Raw genomic sequence first — 21,856 nt, forward strand, 5'->3', positions numbered from 1 at the left:
ATGCAATTGCAGGGTGGACGTAAGTCAGGTTTTGACAGAAAAATGGCTGGTTTTCCGACAAAACTGTGTAGGATAAACATACTCTAAGGTATAGTGGGGAGAAAAGTAAGTATTGAGAATGCTTCTTAAGGGACTCTATTCAAATGTAAGTGCCTGTGCTGTGGAGGAAAGGTGGGTGAGGATTATACAGAAACAATGATAACAAGATAAGGATAGAACAACAAATGGTCAGTAGCACTTTATAAACTAACAAAACATGTAGATCGTTAGTCTAGAAAGTGCTACTGACCATTTGTTGTTCTTTTCTGTAAGGGTATATCTACGCTTCCACCCTAGTTCGAACTAGGGTGGTTAATGTAGGCAACCGGAGTTGCAAATGAAGCCCGGGATTTGAATTTCCCGGGCTTCATTTGCATATTGCCGGGCGCCGCCATTTTTAAATATCCACTAGTTCGGACTCTGTGCCGGCGGCTACACGCGGCACAAACTAGGTAGTTCGAATTAGGCTTCCTATTCTGAACTACCGTTACTCCTCGTGGTGTACTGGTAGTTTGGAATAGGAAGCCTAATCTGAACTACCTAGTTCGTGCCGCGTATAGCCGTGGGCACGGAGTCAGAACTAGCGGACATTTAAAAATATCGGCGCCTGGCAATATGCAAATGAAGCCCGGGAAATTCAAATCCCGGGCTTTATTTGCAACTCCGGTTGCCTACATTAACCACCCTAGTTCGAACTAGGGTGGTAGTGTAGACATACCCTAACAGACTAACTCGGCTACCCCCTGAAGATAAGGATAGCCCATCCACCACAAACAAATGAAGAGTGTAATATTCTTTATTCATTTCTGTTTTTCATCACAGATTTCACGTTTCAATGCTTTGTTGTCTTCTATTTCTGCAATATATCCTCCTCATCTGTAGCTCATGGGCCTGCTCCTCTTGTCATGCCTCAGTTTCTCTCAGGCTTAGGCAGTCTTGATTTTCAGGTACTCCCTTCTTTGCGGAATCACCGAGGCAATCCACTGGCTGGTGCGCTGCTTGGCCTCTTTCCATTTGTAGCGGGGCACGTAACCAAAATCCCTCCATGCCTTCCTATAGGAGACAGTGAATGGTGTGTTCATCAAGACCACAAGCTTTCGGTTGGTGGAAGGGATGTATTTGACAAAGGGCCTAAGCAGGAAGCTCACAATCTCCAGCAGTAGCGCGAAGTAATACCACATCGTCAGCGGCATGGGCAAGTGGGGCTCCACCCCAAGCCCCAGCTCCTTGGACAGCTCATAATTGAGGTCAGCATAGCTCATGTGAGGAGTGTCATCAGAGATGTAGTAGAAGTTCCCTTTGATCTGCTGGACCTTTTCTGGGTTCCTCAGGGCTTTTGCTGCGAGAATGTGAGCCCATGCAATGTTCCCCACATATACAGGATTCACCAGCGCTTCTTTCCTAGACCGCCGCAGGTAGACATTTTTGTTCAAGAGGCCTTGATCCAGGTGATTCAGGAGAAATGGACTTTCTTCTCCAAAGATGTACGTGGGCCTCAAGGCACAGGTCAGGAAGATGCCACCATCCTTCAGTGCCTGGCCATTTGCCTTCAGCACAGACATCTCTGCCAGTCTCTTAGACTGGGTATAAAGAAATCCTGGTGAGCTCCAATAGGCCGTATCTTCATCTGCATTGCATATGGGGTCCCCTCTGCAGTTTGGGCCTGTCACCTCTATAGTACTGGTGTAGATGAAGTGCTGGACATTATTGCGGACACAGGTATCCAGCAGTAACTGGGTACCTTGAAAAGAGGAACATGTTAGTATCATATGACAGAAAACTACAAGACAATTTCATGGACTGAGGCCACTCACCACAATCTGCCACTCTAATCAAAACATCCTACCTGCTTGCCTACATGGCCCTGCAGGAAGAATTGCAGAGCACTCTAACTGGTCTGTGGAGACCCTACTGACATGAACCAGGAGCAGTATGTGTAACTGCAATCCTGTTTGCAAGAGGATTGCATCCACTTGGACTAGATACTTTTTAGATCATGCCAGCAGTGTCCACACGGGGCAGTGAGAGTGCTACTTTTTGTTAGAGCACTTCACACTTCAGTAGACCAATCTGCAGCACCGTCCAGAGGAGCCCAGAAATGACTTTGCCCTAAAATCTGTCACTCTAGGCCGCTGCCTAGTTTGCTTGTAGCTAGAGTGACCCCTGCTGATGGAGCTTCAGATTTAGAGCTTCCCCATTCAGAGAGGAGGTATGCTTATTATTTTGAAAGTGCATTACTCCTGGGGAATTCTGCGCCACTGTGCATGTGTGGTGCATAGTTTGGTTCAGTAAATAGCTTCTGCTGCAGTGCTGCCTGTTGCCTACCAGAGAGTGCTGTGACAGGACAATAGAACAGCCACTCCCATTAGATAAGAGAAAGAGTCTGTGGAGCCTTCTTCACAGCACCTCCCCAGCCAGGTCAAGAGATGGGATATGGGGAGATAGCACAGAGCTGCTAGTGGAGTCAGATGGGGGCTCACAAGAACTAGTGAGGGAAGACAGCCTGGGGCAGAGGCTGAATGAGGTTTAGGCACAGAGGAAGGGGGTGCAGGGCTATGCAGGGATAGGGAGGTGCCTGAGTGCGTGCACTGAGATACATGGGGCAGCGGAGGGAATGCGGGACACATGGGCCAAGGGGAATGGAGTGCAGAGCTACAGGAGGAAGGGCAGTGGCTGAGTGGGGGCACAGAGTAGGGGATACAGGACCACATGGGGATATAGAGATTGGGGGCATAAAGACACAGGTAGACAGATGGAGGGATGCAGGGCCAAACTGGGGTGGGAGCTGGGGGCGAGGGGGTCTGTGTCTGACTAGGGATGGAGGGACACGGGCCTGACTGAATGGGAGAAGTTAGGGGTCAGCAAGGGTCTGCATGGGGGTAGCTCTCTAACAATCCCTTCCCACCCCCCCAAAAAGCCCTGCTCCATACTTTTCTCACTCATACCCAACAACCCTCCTCCTCAGCTACTCTGTTACCTCCAGTTGCCCCAAGCATTTGCACTGCTTCTGGGGAAGGAGGAAATACAGGTTCGTATTATGGCTTACATTAATTATCACCAGATTTCTGCATGAATATACTTAGTCAGGAATCTATTTCTTAAATCTATTTTGTTGTCTGTATTGCTATAGACATATTTGCTGACATATTTCAAAATAAATTATGAAAATAATTGAAACTTGTGATAATATTGTGTTAATCTGACAATTAAAATATGCAGAATTTTGTAGAATATTAAAATATTGAGTGCTCAATTTTAATTTTGCGGGTTTTTTTGGTACAGAAATCCCTAGGAATATGGCATCTCCTGAAACAACTTCCCACAGAGCCTCCTGATACTGTCAGTTCCTCCTTCCGGAGGCTGACAGGAGTCCTCACTTGAATTAGGTACAATGAAACTGAATATTTTGGGATTTTTTTTTGAGTTGGGAAGAAGGAGTCAGCGTAGCTGTTTGTGGAGGACTGGACAAGGTGCGTTTGGGGGGGGGGGGAGAAACCATGGGCAGAAGGGTCAGGACCAGGGGCTAGCCTCCCCCAAACAGCCTTTAGTGCTGCCTGGACTATGCAACAGGAGGTACTGTTGATGAGTTAAAGGGCCCAGGTGCAGTCCGCTGCTGCTACCATGGTAGCAGTAGGGGTGGCTCAAAGCCCAGAGCCCTTTTAAATTGCCAAGTCCCAAGACAACTGCACTCTTTGCACACCTCCCCTCCCCCTTCTTGGGTTATCCCAGGATGAAGCTCATACAAGCTGTTTAATCAAACAACTACTTGTTTTTGGTTTGGTTTGTGTATTGTCTAGGCCAGTGTTTCCCAAGTGGTGCTCTGTGGAACTCCAGGGTTCCACGAAGCAAAAGTAAGGGTTCCACAAGGAGCCGCTCTCCCGCCCTGTCTTAAAGAGACAGAGCCTTTATTTTTTTGCGGCGGGACTCGCCTTTTTTATTCCTTGATGAAACATGGCAAGGGCCTTTTTTTTTTTTTTTTTTTAAGGCAACCCTAGCGGTTCCGTGGCCAAATAAACACTGATCTAAGCACTGCACTGAGGGATAACTTCTGCTCTTACTTATACTAAATTTCACTGACTTCAAATTTATGCTGTTGAGACAGGGATTTTTAAGGCTCTGCCTCATTCATTATGCACCTTCCATCCTGTATTCTGAGGTCCTGTTGTTACATTATTTATTAAAAATATTTTTACTCCGCCTCTCTATTTAAAATATGAGGCAGCTTACAATTTTTTTTAAAACGCAATATAAATATACATAAAAAATTAAAATATGAGACCCCAGAGAGACATAGCACCTACTAAGACATCTTGAGAGGAGGGACACACACACACACACTCACAAAAATATGAGTAAAAAGGATAGCTTTTACATTCCATCCTTTTTGAGACAGAAATGTGCTTAAATGCTTCCCTAAATGGGGATGGACTTAAGCCAGCTCAAATCTGTGGTAGTCTTTCTATTGACTTCAATCAAGTCTGACTTTGGAGCGGTCCTTGAATAAAGTAGGATGCCACAAAGATAATGTATATAGTCACATAATCAAAGACTACATTATAATGAACAAAAAGCAGCTTGCGTCCATCATCCTGGCATTTCCTGCCTGTTGCTTTCCACTTTAGAACTTTGGTGAGCTCTTTATCAAAGCTTTCTGTATGGAATATAAGTATTTTTAAAATGCACAATCACATTATTTTTTTCAAATTAAAAGCTATTGTAATGCATACACCAAAGACTGCATGCTCAACTTCATCTTCCAAGCATAGCAAAACAGACAAGTAAACAAGAAATTCCTAACCTGGCTTCAGAAATCAAAGGTCTGAGTGTTAAATTAATAACAGTTAGAAATGAAGGAAGGAAGTGCCCAAGCAAGACTATTCAGTCTGTTAGTGGAAAAGACAGAGTCTGCAAAATGCAGAATGATATTGCAGTTAATATTGCCAAAGAGACTATGGGGAATGAAAAGGATTTTGTAGGGGAAAAGAAACACTAATAAACAATTTAGATCTGTTTAATAATGAGAAGAGAAATAGGAGGACTTACTGACTTTATCATGACTGGCATACGGAACTCCATCCGTCTTTAACAAGAAAACTAAAGAAAAGATGTTTGGACAACTAGGAAGTAATGAAGACCTCACTTTGAAAAAAAAAGCACTATTGTTAAGCAGCCAAGAATAAAATAGTTAAAAAACTGAATTCATGTACACCACTGTGCCTAGACAACACAGAATACAAGGTTTTAGGAAAAGTTTTTAATTAGCTTTCCACTATTGTGAATTTTTAAAAAAAGTAATGGAAAACTAGTGAGGTACAAATATGGAGGTTAGGGGGAGATTTGTCAAAGTAGTATCTGTTTAATATAACACTGACCCCAATAAAATTAAATGCAGACCAAATTGTATTAAGGATGTGCATTTAAAATAAAATATGGTAGAAATACAAAAAAAATCAGGTACTCTCAGCATTATTAATTTGTGTATCTGTCATGTAGTGTATATTTAATGGGCCAGTCCTGCAAATTCTTACTCATGTAGTCTGCAGAAGAGAAGAGTGAGGGGGGATTTGATAGCAGCCGTTAACTACCTGAAGGGAAGTTCCAGAGAGGATGGAGAGAGGCTATTCTCAGTGGTGACAGATGACAGAACAAGGAGCAATGGTCTCAAGTTGCAGTGGGGGAGGTCTAGGTTGGATATTAGGAAAACCTATTACACTAGGAGGTTGGTGAAGCACTGAAATGGGTTACCGTGGTGTATGTGTGGTGGGGGAATATCTCCATCCCTAGAGGTTTTTAAGTCCTGGCTTGACAAAGCCCTGGCTGGGATGATTTAGTTAGGATTGGTCCTGCTTTGAGCTTTAACTCTAATTTTCTGTGATAAGTATTCCTTACTTACGTGAATAGCCTCATTGCCTTGAGAGGAACTTTTACCTGAGTTCATTTTCAATATGTGTCTCAGGACTTCAGTCACAGGGGGAGGAGGATGAGTTAAATTTAATTTCTTTAATGTGAACAAACTGAGACAGCCCACCAAACAAAAAATAGCTAGATGACTGATAAGTTGCTTGTGATTATGTGGCAGAGAAAGCTATGGTTTAGGTAGCTCTCAACCTAACTTCTCTCTCTCCTGATTCTTAGAGGGTCTATGATAGAGGTCTATATAATCATGACTGGTGTGGAGAATGTAAATAAGAAATAGTTATTTACCTGTTCCCATAACAACAGAACTAGGGGTCACCAAATGAAATTAATAGTTGCAGGAAGGACTTCTTCACACGACTCACAATCAGCTTTTGAACTCTCTGCCAGATGATGTTGTAAAGGCCAGTAAAGAGCTAAATAAATTCATGGAGGTTAGGTCCATCAATAGCTATTAGCCAGAATGGGCGGGCATGGTGTCCCTACCCTCTGTCAGAAGCTGAGAATGGGCAACAGAGGATGGATCACTTGAAGATGACCTGTTCTCTTAATTCCTTTTGGGGCACTTGGCATTGGCCACTGCCAGCAGACAGGATAGTGGACTAGATGGACCCTTAAGTATGTCCACACTGGGTCAAACTAAGAACCCTCTGTTCAGTTTGATGATGGAATATTAACAGTGAGCTTCTGGAAGGATGTAGGAGCCCCTCCTGCCTTTGAAGATTGCAGGAAGAAAGCTAAAGGCAGAGGGAAAGACAAGGTGAAGAGAAGGGAAAAGAAAAGGGGAAGCATAGGCGAGGAGAGTCCTGAGGTGAGCTGGTTATAGGAGGTGACGGTAATTATGTATAAAACCTGTAATACTTTAAACATAGGCAAGTCTCTGCAGCCCTGGAGGAGAACGGGAATGGGTGCTGGAATTAAAAATACCTTTCTGTGCATTTTTCAGCCAGTTAACACAGTAGGCATGACGGTTCTAGGGATTAACAGTGTCTTTGCTCCCTGAAGTCTCTGATTCTAGTCTTAGGGCATGATGCTGCAATGCCCTGCCTCTTTACACTGCTGCACAGTGGGTACCCAGTGCTACCCAATCAGCCTGGCAGAGCTCTATGCACACTTTTTGTGGGTGTATATGGTTGCATGAGGCACCAAGTAACCCAGTGACTCAGCTGCTTCATCAGGACAAAAGTCTCCAGTGCTAGGCAGATGATGGTGATTGCTTGATAGACACAAGGCTTAATCCAACAAAGGAAATCCACTCTGCTCACCTGTTACGTTGACTTCCCAGAGAAGCTGCTTCTCCACAATGCCCAAGATGTCAATGATGGATGCCGAATGGATGACAAGGGAGACACCCTGGCAGGCACTGTGCAAGAACATAACATCCCGGATGTCCCCTTCCAAGATCTTCACCTCAGTCTGACCCTTGAAATCTGCAAGAGCAACATGAAACAAAGGAAGAGGCCTTGTGCCAGCAAGGAGAAGAAATAAAGGGAGTAGTGAGAAACTGAGCCAACGGAAATACTTGTACTGATCTCATGGTGGCAGTTGTGGAACACAGTGCTAGTGGCATTATGGGGCAGGCAAAGTGTATGCTGGTTACCCACTGGCTGCAGTCCTTTAAGCTTTTGTTACAGTTTTGTGTAATTCCTGTGATATTTGTTATTTTCTGAAATGTATAAAGGCAAAACGTCTTTTTTTTTTTTTTTTTAAGAGAAACATTTTCCAGTGCCAGTAAGACCCAGAAAACTGCCTACTGCAAGGCCACAAATCTCTTTTTACATGCATACAGTGTAGTACAGGCAGGCTGTGTCTAGACTGGCAAGTTTTTCCGCAAAATCATCTGCTTTTGTGGAAAAACTTGCCAGCTGTCTACACTGGCTACTTGAATTTCCGCAAGAACACTGATGATCTCATGTAAGATCGTCAGTGTTCTTGCGGAAATACTGTGCTGCTCCCATTCGGGCAAAAGCTGTCTTGCGCAAATCATTTGTGCAAGAAGGCCAGTGTAAACAGCACAGTACTGTTTTCCGCAAAAAAGTCCCGATCGCGAAAATGGCGATCGGAGCTTTTTTGCGGAAAACCGCGTCTAGATTGGCCACGGACGTTTTCTGCAAAAAGTACTTTTGCAGAAACGCATCCTGCCAATCTAGATGTGCTTTTCCGAAATGCTTTTAGCGGAAAACTTTTCCGTTAAAAGCATTTTCAGAAAATCATGCCAGTGTAGACGTAGCCGCATTGACATGTGTGGCGATCTGTTACACAACACTCCTACTCCAGACATGTGGCAGGCTGACATAATAGGAGTTTTCCTTAAAGATCCCTCCAGCCATGAGACACATACACCACTCTGCAGATGCACACACTTCCTGTCCGGTAAATCTCCTTCTTCCAGCCCTACTCCCACAGCTCTTCTAATGCCAGTCTCACACATCTTTTCTGAGGCCCCTCAGGCCTGAATTTCTTGCTGCTCCAGGGCTGAATCCTAGTCTCAGGTTTTACAGAGCACAAGAGTTTTACTATCTAACATCTCCTACTATTCCAGTGTTAGGCCCAGGGCCCATCTGCAGCCTGAGCCTTTCTCCAATCTGGCCTGCGAATAGGGTTGCCAGGTGTCCGGTATTGAACTGGACAGCCTGGTATTTGCGTTCAGTTTAAAAAAAAATCAGAAAATACTGGACATGTAGAGGGGATGGAGCGGGCCCTTTTTTTTTTTTGCTCAACTACTTTTGCTGGCGGGTTGTTTTTGTTCAGCAGAATTTTTCCCATTTTTTGGGGGGGAGGGTGAAAGTAGGGGAGGGTTCGGTAATTTTTGTTAAACCATCTGGCAACCCTACCTGCGAAATAATTTGAAAAGTCAGGCCCGTGTGGGAGGGCATGGGGGGAGGTGAGCAGCACGCAAGGTCTCACTCTCACACATGGCTCCCAGTAGCTTTCAGACCCCCCATTCCCTACACCAGTGGTCACCAACCACTCGATCGGGATCTACTGGTAGGTCTTGGAGCCTCTGACAGGTGATCCTGACTGGATTGGCCAAGAGGTGATCAATCACAGCACTTCAACTGCCCCTCCCCCTATTGCTGCACAACTCCTGCCCTTTGCCTGGGAGCTGACCCCCCGGGAGCCTCCTGCTTGCTGGGCAGGGCAGGGAAAGGAGAGCAGGGGGTGCTGATGTCAGGGTGCCTCCCCCAATCTCCCAGAATTAGTGGGGGGGGGTGGTTACAGGGCTTGGGATGGAGGGAGTTTTCTGGCTGTTATTGAGAGTGGTGCAGGGCCAGGGCAGGGCTGAGCCTGCCTTAGCCCCACGGCACCACCACCCAGGAGCCACCTGAGGTAAGAAGTGTCCACCAGGAGCTGGAATCCCAAACCTCTCCCCAGTCATGAACCCCCTCTTTCACCCTGAAGCCTCTGTCCTAGCCCTCAGCCCCCTGGATCCAAACTCCCTCACAAAGCCTGTACCCTGAGCCCCCTCCATCCACTCCAGCTCCCTGCCCCAGGCTCAGCTCAGAGCCCCTCATAGAATCATAGAACTGGAAGAGACCTCAGAAGGTCATCAAGTCCAGCACCCTGCTCTAGGCAGGACCAATCCCAATTAAATCAACCCGGCCAGGGCTTTGTCAAGCCGAGACTTAAACACCTCTAGGGATGGAGACTCCACTACTTCCCTAGGTAACCCATTTCAGTGCTTCACCACCCTCCCAGTGAAATAGTTTTTCCTAATATCCAACCTGGACCTCTCCCACCACAACTTGAGACCATTGCTCCTTGTTCTGCCATCTGTCACTACTGAGAACAGCCTCTCTCCATCCTCTTTGGAACCTCCCTTCAGGAAGTTGAAGGCTGCTATCCAATCCCCCTCACTCTTCGTTTCTGCAGACTAAACAGACCCAAGTCCCTCAGCCTCTCCTCGTAGGTCATATGCTCCAGCCCCCTAATCATTTTGGTTGCCCTTCGCTGGACCCTCTCCAATGCGTCCACATCCTTTTTGTAGTGGGGGGCCCAGAACTGGACACAGTACTCCAGATGTGGCCTCACCAAAGCCGAATAAAGGGGAATGATGATATCTCTGGATCTGCTGGCAATGCTCCTCTTAATGCAACCTAATATGCCATTAGCCTTCTTGGCTACAAGGGCACACTGCTGACTCATATCTAGCTTCTCATCCACTGTAACCCGCAGGTCCTTTTCTGCAGAACTACTACTTAACCGGTTGGTCCCCAGCTTGTAACAATGCTTGGGATTCTTCCATCCCAAGTGCAGGACTCTACACTTGTCTTTGTTGAACCTCATCAGATTTCTTGTGGCCCAATCCTCCAATTTGTCTGCGTCATTCTGTACCCTATCTCTGCCCTCAAGTGTCATCCGCAAACTTGCTGAGGGTGCAATCCATCCCCTCATCCAGATCATTAATAAAGATATTGAACAAAACCGGTCCTAGAACCGAACCTTAGGGCACTCCGCTAGAAACCGACCGCCATCCTGACATCGAGCCATTGATCACTACCCGCTGGGCCCGGCCTTCTAGCCAGCTTTCTATCCATCTTACCGTCCATTTATCCAATCCACAATCCCTTAACTTGCTGGCAAGAATATTGTGGGAGACCGTATCAAAAGCCTCGCTAAAGTCAAGTATATAACATCCACTGACTTCCCCATGTCCACCGAGCCAGTTACCTCATCATAGAAGCTAATCAGATTGGTCAGGCACGACTTGCCCTTTGTGAATCCATGCTGACTATTCCTAATCACTTTCCTCTCATCCAAGTGCCTCAATATGGATTCCCTAAGGATCCCTTCCATGATTTTTCCAGGAACTGAGGTAAGACTGACTGGCCTATAGTTCCCTGGATCATCCTTCTTCCCTTTTTTGAAGATGGGCACTACATTTGCCTTTTTCCAGTCATCTGGGATTTCTCCCGATCTCCATGACTTTTCAAAGATAATAGCCAAAGGCTCCACAATGACATTTGCCAACTCCCTCAGTACCCTCGGATGCACTAAGTCCAGACCCTCTCCCACTCCAAATCTCTTAGCCCAAGACCAGAGCCTGTGTCTCAACCCTCTACCCCTGCCTGGTGAAAGGGAGGGAGGGAGGATGGAATGAGCAGGGACAGGGCCTCGGAAAAGGGGCACAAAGGAGGTGGGACAAGGATATTTGGATCTGAGGTAGATCTTGGATTGCACTTCAATTCAGAAACTGATCTTGTGCTTAAAACGGTTGGAGACCTCTGCCCTACACAGTCCCAGCCTCAGAGGGTGCTGCTCGGTCCAGCAAGCTGCACTGGCTGCCCTTGTCATGATACGAACCATGCAGGCCAGGGAGTGGCCGAAGCTGATAGGCTTCTGCAGCCAATCGGGTGAGGATGGCGAGTTTCATTTTCGGTGACCCCAGATAGGGGTGCGGGGATCCCACTGCAAGGAGGTGTATGTTAGCTGAGGGGGGCAGGTAGGATTCCCATGCAAGGGTGCAGATGGTAGCAGGGGAGAGAAGTATGCCAGCATGAGGCTTAGGGGCAGTGCTTTTTGTGTAAGAAAAAAGGTATCGGTACTCTGGGGAGAAAGTTGTTGAGAAAAAAAAAAAAAGACACACTGGGAGGCCGAAATACAGTTGTGGCCCCTTTAAGAGCCGTATGTCCTGAGCGGACTTCCATCAGGAGCCTGGTTGTCCCAAGGAAAGAGGTGCCGGTTCACTTGAGGGGAATGCAATTCCTTTAAGTTATGCAGGGAAAATAGGTACAGTAAAAAAAAAAAAAAAAAAAAAAAGCACTGCCTGGGGGCGTCAGGGTGAGGACTCAGTTGCTTGTCTTTTGTAGGTTCCTAGTCTCGGTCTGGGCTCCTGGGCACAGGGGGAGACTCTATCAACTTGTATGTGCTGTATTTCTACCCCATAGCATTCAAAACTCATGAATCGCCCCCTCTCCCAAAAAAGTAAATGGTTTCTTAATATCACCGATAAAAATACACTTGGGGATTTTTTTATTTGGCGTCTGGCGTTTGAGGTCTTTGGCTGAACTCGGGGCATGTTTTCTAGCTTTTCTCAGATCTGGCTTAATTATAACAACATGGATGGACCTTGGCAGAAATAAAAAGCCCCAATTATCAAGAGGCTTGTGATCAAATCAAGAACGTTGGTATCCCTGCTATCTAGTCAGTTTCACAAAATGAGTGAATAATTTCACAACTTGCACCTGAGGACGCTGCGCACACCTCCCACAGGCCACAGGAGCATGGAGCTAGCAGCAAGAAGCCACTCTAAGGGTACGTCTACACTTGCTCCCTGTCTTGAGCGAGGGATCCAAATGTAGGCAACTGAAATCACTAATGAAGCGGGGATTTAAACATCCCGCACTTCATTACCATGATCTCGCCGGCGCGCTAGTTCGAATCACAGCTGATTCGAATCAGGAAGTGCACGCCGGGATGTGTTAGTTTGAACCAAACCCCCTTGGTTCGAACTAATGGGTCCCGGTGCGCACTTCCTTGTTCAAATCAGCTGTGATTCGAACTAGTGCGCCGGCGCGATCATGCTAATGAAGCGCGGGATGTTTAAATCCCCGCTTCATTGACTATTTCGAATGCCTGCATTTGTATCCCAAGTTCGAACTAGGATGCAAGTGTAGACATACCCTAACTCAGGATGTGAAAGGTTAATCACAGGTTCCAGTTAATAGATGGGACCTGGAGCAGTTTCCTTCCCACTGCAAGTAGGGGGCTGCTTCAGCTCTGTGAGGCCCACTATAGACAGGGGCTGCTTCTGCTGGGTTGGAGCAGCCTCCACCTGCAGCAGGGGGCCCTTCCAGCCCAGCCATGATGGTAGCTCCCACCCACCTCTCCTTTAATCACATAACCAATTAAACATTACCTTTAGCCAGTTAACCAATGAAATGGGATCTTACATCCCGCTCTAACCCTGCTGCACTGCTGGTGGCGGCGGGGCCCCCCAGTAGGTTTTAAATTGCCCAGGGTGGTAGGTAAGTCTGGGAGATTTGTGGGGGGAGGAGTGTAGAGACCCCCTCCCTCAGAGCACTACCAGAGGCCGGTGCCCACTGGCTCACTAGGCAGATTTTCAGACTGGCACTGGCCTGACAGTAAATTGAGTTTGAGACCCCTGCTCTAGACCCTACTCTCTTGATACATCTCTGTCCCGACTTGCTGAACCATCTGTTTTCCGGGCCTGGGTTTCACACACATATCTGCTAATATTCCTCACACCTGACCTGCAGCGCCTCTTCCAGTCCACTTCTAGGTCCAATATCCTGCTGGGGGCAACACTCTTATAGTCTCTTACATTGTAACTGCTACAGTATTTCAATGTCAACAAATTGCCATTGCAAGCAAGGGAAATGCCCCATTCCCCGTGTATTACATTTGCAGCCTGAACTACAGTCAAAATCCAGGGGTGAGATTGTGGAGTTTGACTACTGAATTCACTAGAGCCAGGGCGTGGTCTTTAACAATGAAAATCGAATGTATCTAGTTACTGTGCATTGGCAACTGATTACAAAGAACTCTGAAGCATTCACCAACACTCTTTCCTTGTTATTGTCCTTAACTATAGATTTTGCCTTGTGCCCCTTTATTTCCATTATTGATTTTCTATAATTCCTAACTTTTGATTTCTGTTCATTCAACTTCTTTTTCCTGTCTTCCTTATCATTCATCATTCCATCCATCCATCTCCTCCTCACATAGTCTTTCTGATCTTACTACTGGTTCATGAAGTGTTACAAAGTTCTAAGCCTCTGACATGTATAAAAGTAGCAATAATAGAGAAACATGTACCCTTACAGCTCATATTATTATCTACTTATATTTTCAAAACACCTTATGTTTTGTATGTGTATATGTGCAAAATGTTTGATTACATATATGGGCCTGCTCTCGAGAGGCAAAGACACCTATGGAAATTCTGTAAATATGCAGTCACTGGGTTTGTTCTAACATTCACAAATATTAGGATTTTTATCTGCAGACTCCAGAAGGTGTAGAATCCTGTGTTTGTGCAGTGCCTAGCACAATGGAGTTCTGGTCCCTGACTAAGGCTTCTGGGCATTATGGTGATACAAATCACTAATAATAAGCACAGTGTTTTTGAGAGTGTAACTAGCACATACATTTGTTAGGTAAGAGAAAGGTTTTTCATGTGCAAATGGAAACTCGTTTGAACACAATACAGTCAGTGCAGGGTGTCTAATGTATTTAGCTGTTCCCCACCCCCTGTATTTAGTTTTAGATACTGTCCAGTCAGTAAGGGTGTGTCTAGACTACATGCCTCCTTCGACGGAGGCATGTAGATTAGCCAGATCGGAAGAGGGAAATGAAGCCGCGATTAAAATAATCGCGGCTTCATTTAAATTTAAATGGCTGCCCCGATCTGCCGATCAGCTGTTTGTCGGCAGATCGGGGGAGTCTGGACGCGATGCCCCGACAAAGAAGCCTTTCTTCATCGACACAGGTAAGCCTCGTGAAACCAGGCTTACCTGTGTCGATGAAGAAAGGCTTCTTTGTCGGGGCATCGCGTCCAGACTCCCCCGATCTGCCGACAAACAGCTGATCGGCAGATCGGGGCAGCTATTTAAATTTAAATGAAGCCGCGATTATTTTAATCGCGGCTTCATTTCCCTCTTCCGATCTGGCTAATCTACATGCCTCCGTCGAAGGAGGCATGTAGTCTAGACACACCCTAGGTGTTTGAAAATGCAGAAAAATCTTTCCAAGTTACATTGGGGAAGTAGGGCTAAAATGCGCTCACTATAGGCTGCGTCCTGTTCTCTTGAAATCAATGGAAATTGCTTTGTAAGTACAACATGAGCCAGATTCACCTTTCATTTATATCAGCTTTCAGCACTGAACTGCGTTCAGTCAGTTACTCCTGAGTTATTCCTGATGTACATTGGTGTGGGTGGAAAATTAGGCCCTAGAGGGGCTGCAGAGAGCGGGGAGGAGGAGGTATGAATGCTAGGGGGAGGTTATTGCAAAGGTGGAGAGCTGGGACAAACAACAAATGACCTTTATGTAACTGGTCTTTGACCAGCTACCAGAGAAGCATGTGTGGGTTGGGGTTGGGAGAGGGCGGGAGGAGAAATTCAGCTCATCTTTTCATTGTGGTATATTCTGTTGTACAACAAGCACACACAGTCCTTGGCTGCCTCTGTTTTAAAGCAGCAGGCAGCCATTGCAAAAGTTCTGCCTGCTCGACCCACGCTTGGTGTCACCTCAGCTCTAAACCAGGGTGCTGCCTGTTGCTTGGAAATTCCGCGATTAGGAATTTGAGGGTTATGCTAATAAATCCTAAGCAGCATCTACCTTACCAATTCAGTCATATTAGCTGCCCCGTCCCCAAACTATTTGTCTTTATCTTCTACATACTGTTTAAAACACATACAAGTCAGTAGGATTGAGGCTTCTAAGGGCATACCTACACTGGGAAATCATTTTGAAAGAACTTATTTTGAAATAATAACTCCCAAAATAACTATTTGGAAATAGCATGTCCCACACTACAGGGAAGCCTTGAAATTAGTCCGAGGCAGGCTCCCTTAATGTGGCCATGCTACCTCAACTGAGAGCCCCAGGAAACACTGGGGAGTAATTACTTTGAATGGCCCTGAGGAGTAGTTATTTTGAAATAGCAGCACAGGAGCATCCACGCTACTGCTATTTTAAAATAACTATTTCAAAATAAGAATTATTCCTCATGGAAAGCAGGAGTTATTATTTCAAAATAACCAGCTGCTTATTTGAAATAACGAGAGTGGACATGCTGCTTGTTCTTTTGGAATGAGGGGAGTTAGTTTGAAATAACTCCCTAGTGCAGACCAGGGCTAAGTGACTTAGGCATTTTTTGTAAATGACCCAGCGTGCTTTATTATCGATCTTCCTTCAAACAGCTCCTAACTGCTGCTGAGTAATTGCCAGTGAGATGTACAGTTAGGCATCCTCCATCAATTTCTAGAGAAATAGGTAGCTGATTAAAAGAATGTATTTTCAGGCATCCACTGGAAAAAAAAACCCCACACAGCTTATTTTAATTTGTAAGGTATTAAATGCTTTGTCACATCTTGACCTGATTTATCATTGAGAAGCTGAGCCATTTATATTTATGTATGTACTCTATTGGTTCCAGATCAGCTGTTTTATTGTGAAGTCCTGGGAGTATTGTGCATGTCTCTTGTTAGTGCAGCTACAAAGGCAAACAAATGTAATTTTAGCTCTACATTAAGGTTGGATTTAATAAGGTAGCTGCTATACTGAGATTTTCTGTCATAGAATCTCCAAAACCATACTTCTAACGATATGCCACACTCCTTCTACTCTTCCCAATGGGGGATGGTGCAGAGTGCACACAGGGCACTAGATATCATGCTTAAATACTGGGCGTTCTGTGAGCACAGATCTTTTTAAAGCAATAGCTGTGGTAGCAGACATGAAAGCTGCTGCTTTAAAATGACAAGGAATGCTCCTTGAAAGAGATTGGGCACTTACAATATTTCTAAAGTTTCGAGAAGCTTGCTAGGTAATGTCGAGCAAATAAACCAAACCTCCTTACTAGTAGGAAACTTAGCAGTGGTATAGATACATTTCCTCCTTCCAAGGAGGAAAAATGGTCCCGGTGGAGCCCTAGAACCTGAGTTCTTCAACATGGCCTCTTAGCCATCCTTAATAAGCAGGCTTATCCAGCAGAAACTCCAGCCCCTTCCGCCCCCCCATACTTTATTTGGAGTGGAGAATCCTGGCCCTATTGCATGCTAAGACTGATTCTTCCACAGTGCACATCTCCACCCTGAGGCTGAAGCAGTTGGCAAACTACTCTGTTTTGTGCAAGTTGAAGGCCCCCAGCAAGAAGTCCTGGGTCAGGGAAAATGTGAATGTCCCTGACCTAAACAAAGATAAGAGCTGCTAAGTGCACATCATGTCTTGTTTTTCAAGGACAGTCAGATTAAAGTAACTCATGAAATGAGTGAGTCTCTGTGCTTTGCACTGGCTGTATCAGAGCTGCCTGAAACAAATACAGAAATAAGTATGTACAAAAGAATAAAGTAGCCAATGTAAATCAAGAGTCACTCCCCTGAAGTCAATGGAGTTACACTGGGATATCATGGATGGATGCTGATGAGACCAGTCAAGCCCAATCGTCTTGCAACAACACTGCATCTAGAGCAGGAATCTCTGTCAGGAACAGGCACGGACTCAGACTGTTTCACTTACTGTCCAAGAGAGATTGCTGAGACATAGTCACTAGACGTGCAGTTATAGATACAGAGACTGGGACTGAAGTGAAGCAAAGTTAATTATCAGAGTGTAGGGGGATCATTCAGGGGGATACTTGAGAGGTAGCACAAGTATATTTTGGGCGCCCTCTGGTATCACTCATTTTTAGAGGTGAAAGCAAATGTGTGGGTCACCCCATCCATCAGCGCCTTGCCCTTTGGGTAGTGGGGTAAAGACAGATCTTAAAGGTGTATCTAAAGTGCAGTGAAAAAGCTGAACCTGGCCCATGTCAGATACTTCTGGCTTGCAGGGCTTGGGCAGCAAGGCTATAAAATTGCAGGGCAGACATCCTGGACTTGTGCACTGCAATTGTAATAGTCCTGTAGCCCAAGCCCTGCACATCACAGTCAGCAGACATGAGCCAAATGCAGCTGTTTTACTGCAGTGGAGAAATGCCCAAAGTGTGCACAGATCTGGCAAGTCTTGGGTGGGAGGGGGAGAGGAGATGGGAGTTCAAAGGGAATAGTGCCTCTTCATCCCCATCAAATAAAAGAAGCAGAGAAATCTTTGTTGTGGCCAGCCAAGCTTGCATGATACAAGAGAATGCTCTGATTTCTAAGGGTCCATCTACACAGCAGCGTTATTTCAGACTAACTGACGTTACTCCGAAATAACACAGCCCGTGTCTACACAGTAAACAGGAGGACTTCTTACTCCGACTCCTGTAACCCTCATGTCACGAGGAGGAAGGGAAGTCGGAGTAAGAGTGCTCCAGCTTGGACTTTCTGCTGTGCAGACAGCGTTAAAAGCCGAGTTAAGCTATTTCGACTTCAGCTACACAATTGACATAGCTCAAGCTGCACAGCTTATTTCGGCTTTAGCCCTGCCGTACAGATGTGCCCGAAGAGAGCTGAGTTATCCCTGCAGAGCTCGCAGCTGGCACAAAAAAGCTCATGCTCCACCCCGTGCAACACTGTTCCAGGCACTGTGAATAGCTCACGTGAGTGGGGCCCCACAATATTGGCCCACTTGTGGTTACAGGATTTGCAGCATTATCTGAACTGCATTGAGACTAGACCAGCACCTGCTGCTGCAAATGAGACATGAGGTGCATGAACTGAGCTGGAGGAGACCGTGGCAAATCCTTATTGGAACCTGGCATAGAACTGAATAGGGCTGAAACCAACTAGCAGAGTTATTGAAAAGCTATTCTAAAACACTCTGCCATTTCATAGGGAATTGTGTCTCTGCTGCAGAAGTCTATGCATCGATTTAAAATGCTACAGAAAGATCATTGTTCTTTATCAAGCTGTATAGGGTGAGTCCATAAAGACAATGACTGCAGAGAAGAAGGATGATCGAAAGCACTGGATTGAGGAATAACATTTTCAAATGTGCCTAAAGCTCATTATAAGTCAAAGGGACACGAACACCTAAGCCATTTTGGATAATGGGACATGGGCTCCTAAGTCACTTAGACATTTTTTAAAACGTTGGTTCCTTGATGTGTCATAGAGGTCCTGTGTAACCTGGGAATTCAGTTTCCCAGCTAGGGATAATACTACTCTGTTTCTGCCACTCTTACTCTGTATTAGACTGTACACTCTTAGAGGTAGGTGCTGTTTCTTACTATAGATGATCTGACCTAGCAGAAAGGGGCCTCACTGTTGGGTCCTGCTATAATAAAAATTGATAATAATTAAACTTGTCCCCATATATCTCAGTCTGCATATCCCATCCAAAATTGTAACACACTCATAAGTAATCCTCTGTACTACAGAGAGACCCCAAGAACGCCCAGTGAAGCGACTGCCATTTCATTTTAACATCTCTGATTTTTGTGCCACATGTACGGAGCTTTGTTGGGGATGGAAATGAAACATACATGCTCGAAGTCAGTCAGTCCCAGATCTGCAACTCTCTGAAAGGAGAAAATCTTCCAAGAGATTCTGCTGGAGAGTGCAGCTGAAGAATTCCCCTCCAATCCCCCTGTCCTAACAATAGTCACTTACTTGTAAAATTCTTGAGTGCCTCGATGCTAAAGGCTTTGTCCAGGACTCGGATCTCAGCCAGTTCCTTCTCTTCCTCCAGCAGTAGGCGGACAATTCTCTGGCCAAGAAATCCCCCTGCTCCTGTCACCAGACAGCTCACCCCAGCCAAAGACATGGCACCCGATTGCTACCTAGCTTCAAGGCAGCCACCTCCAGACCCTGCAATGGCAGCTCCTCTTCCTGACTGAGAAGAAAAAGAGCATCAGCTTGAAGAAGCTTGGTGAGACCAACATTAACACCAGAAAGGGCCTCCAGCCAGAAACAACCACCCAGTTTCATACAGCAACCCTAACTCGATAATTTCATTAATCTGGCACATTAATAGTCAGAAGTTGCCTCTACATTTTTTTCATGGCAAATCACTAAACACTTACTAATTAGATATTGTAATTAACAAATCTGCAGAAGATAACAATTAAAATCAATGCACATCATAAATAAACCTTACTGACGTCTGTCTCGGGCCTTGCTACTTACTGCCTAGGGTTCAGTAGGCAAGATCTGAAGAGTGGCTTGTATTTATGTACTGCACAGCTAGCACTGCTCTTATCTTCCCTTTCCCTCCCTCCCATCCTCATCATTTGCCTTGGATGATTGATGACACACAGACTCCCCCGCGCCCTCTCACCATTGGTTTGCAGAGCACCCTTGGACTTCTGAATGCCCATGCAAGTGTAGTCCCTTGTGCGAAATCTTTCTAGGATAGAAATAAAATGCTCCTGGGACAATTTCTGTTGCAGCCTGTGCCAGGTGCTGAAGCTCTGACCCTTTGCCACTAACTTCCCACAGGGAAAAAGACCATTTTTGTTTCAGAGGCTTGTCTGTGGTGCTCATGCTTCTTGTCCTTCGCTTGGGTGCCCATGCCTCGGGGCTGCCTTTCCTCCTCACCCAGCAGCCAGGGTGGCAGGCGTCAATGCCATATTAAATACTTTGGAAAATGACTCACCCATAGCCTGGGAAGCAAATAATCTATAGATTCAAAACTCTTCCCCAGGAAAGTCAACAAACACGGCTAGCTGTGCGGCCAGCAACACCTCTGTGAACTAGTCCATTCAAATGGAAAAACAATCACTTTGACAAACCCTCTGAATTAGTTGCCAAGAAGTATGAGCGGCCAGCTGTTAGAAAGCTCCAGCAAGACTGTCTCAACTCAGTGGGCTTAATCCACAAAGGGACCTTAGGCATTGCAATGATGAACCTAACTTTAGGCACCCTACTACCCTATGGAATCCACCAGCCTGATTTAGGTTCCCAGATTCCCTATATACAATGCGGGCAGAGAGTTAGGCGCCTCAGAATGGGAGCCACAAAAGCCAGCATGTTAGGAATCTGTCAAAGCTTGCCTTGTCCCCCCCCGGCCTCCCAGGTCTATGCGTAAGCCCTAGTCCTCAACCAGAGGTAAGCACCTAACTCTGAACCAGAGGGAGATGCTTGTCTCCTCTCGGGAGTCACAGGTATGAATCCTCTCTGGAATTAAGTGCCTAAGACAGGTCATCCCTTCATAAGAACATCAGAATGGTCATACTGGGTCAGACCAAAGATCCCTCTAGCCCAGCATCCTGTCTGGTGATAGCAGCCAATATCAGGTGCCCCAGAGGGAATGAACAGAAACATGGAATCACTAAGTGATCCCTTCCCTGTTGCCCATTCCCAGCTTCTGGCTAACAGATAAACCAGGAAGTAGTGATATTCCCCTATCAGCTAGGGGTTAATGCACTGTGGGAAGTAGGAGACTAAGTTCAAATGTAACTTGACTCTACTCGCCCTCCCCCACCTCACTGATGAATGCCCTGACTGGCTATAGGGTATGCTGTTATAGGTTTCTGAAGTTGTTCTGCATTTATGAAAGTGGGTGCCCTAAACACTAGACTATAGACTCCATCTCTCTCTTTCTCTCTGGCTCCAAAAAAGTTGGAGTCGGAGCTTCACAATCTCTTATTTAATGCCCCGCCTAAATAATTCCTAAACATTCTTTCTTTTTTAAACACAATGTTAATCTGCAGCTAGCCAAGGATTTGGTGTACAGCTTTGGAAATAGCATTTTAAACCCTCCCCCCTTCTCCCTACCCACAAGATTTCAGATACAAGCGGAATATAAAAAATGTCATTGGGCCCTCGGAATATTGAGGCCTCCACAGCCAGGGTATGCATATACTAAGACCATTTGTGCAAGCATTTCAATGGCAAAGTCCTTGGGAAATTTCTCCCCTTAAAACAAGCCCTTTAAAAAACTATCTGTGATTTTCTGCAAGGCTGCTTTAGTTCAAAACCTTGAAACAATGTATTCCCATCAGAGGCTGGTGCAAGAGTTTTCTTTCTGGGCAAGATGGCCCGTTTATTAAGAAAAAAAAGTCACGACCTATAGTTAATGATGAAACCCATTAGTTGTCCATGGGCCCTTTTCATAAATTCTTCCCAGGACTCCCAAAGAAAGCAAATATGTTTCCTTGGGGGAAAACTGAAAAGAAAAATAATACCAAAATGCTTTAGGATACTATATTTACGCATAGTCCTATTGCCCATCACACCTCAGAGACTTGGCAAGGATCACTACCAGGATGTGAGACGTCCACAGAACACTCGGGTGGCTCCAGGGACAGTGGGAGATGAGGAAGGAATTGTTTGTGTGCCAAGACTTCCAG

At 45.7% G+C, this 21,856-nt stretch overlaps 1 protein-coding gene across 1 annotated transcript; it reads right to left on the reverse strand.

The window, feature by feature from the left end:
* Positions 1-819: 819 nt before the first annotated feature.
* LOC102453952 (3 beta-hydroxysteroid dehydrogenase/Delta 5-->4-isomerase) lies at positions 820-21,565 on the reverse strand. Its single transcript, XM_014579843.4, has 4 exons — positions 19,589-21,565; positions 19,176-19,398; positions 7,221-7,385; positions 820-1,780 (listed from the first exon to the last, which is right to left on the reverse strand). Exons 2-4 carry the CDS (start codon positions 19,327-19,329, stop codon positions 966-968), a joined length of 1,134 nt encoding a protein of 377 aa, XP_014435329.2. The 5' UTR covers positions 19,330-19,398; positions 19,589-21,565; the 3' UTR covers positions 820-965.
* Between the last annotated feature and the right edge of the window lie 291 nt (positions 21,566-21,856).

This window comes from Pelodiscus sinensis, chromosome 1 (assembly GCF_052426305.1).
Source record: "Pelodiscus sinensis isolate ZL-2025 chromosome 1, ASM5242630v1, whole genome shotgun sequence".
In the NCBI taxonomy this organism is placed as follows: domain Eukaryota; kingdom Metazoa; phylum Chordata; order Testudines; family Trionychidae; genus Pelodiscus; species Pelodiscus sinensis.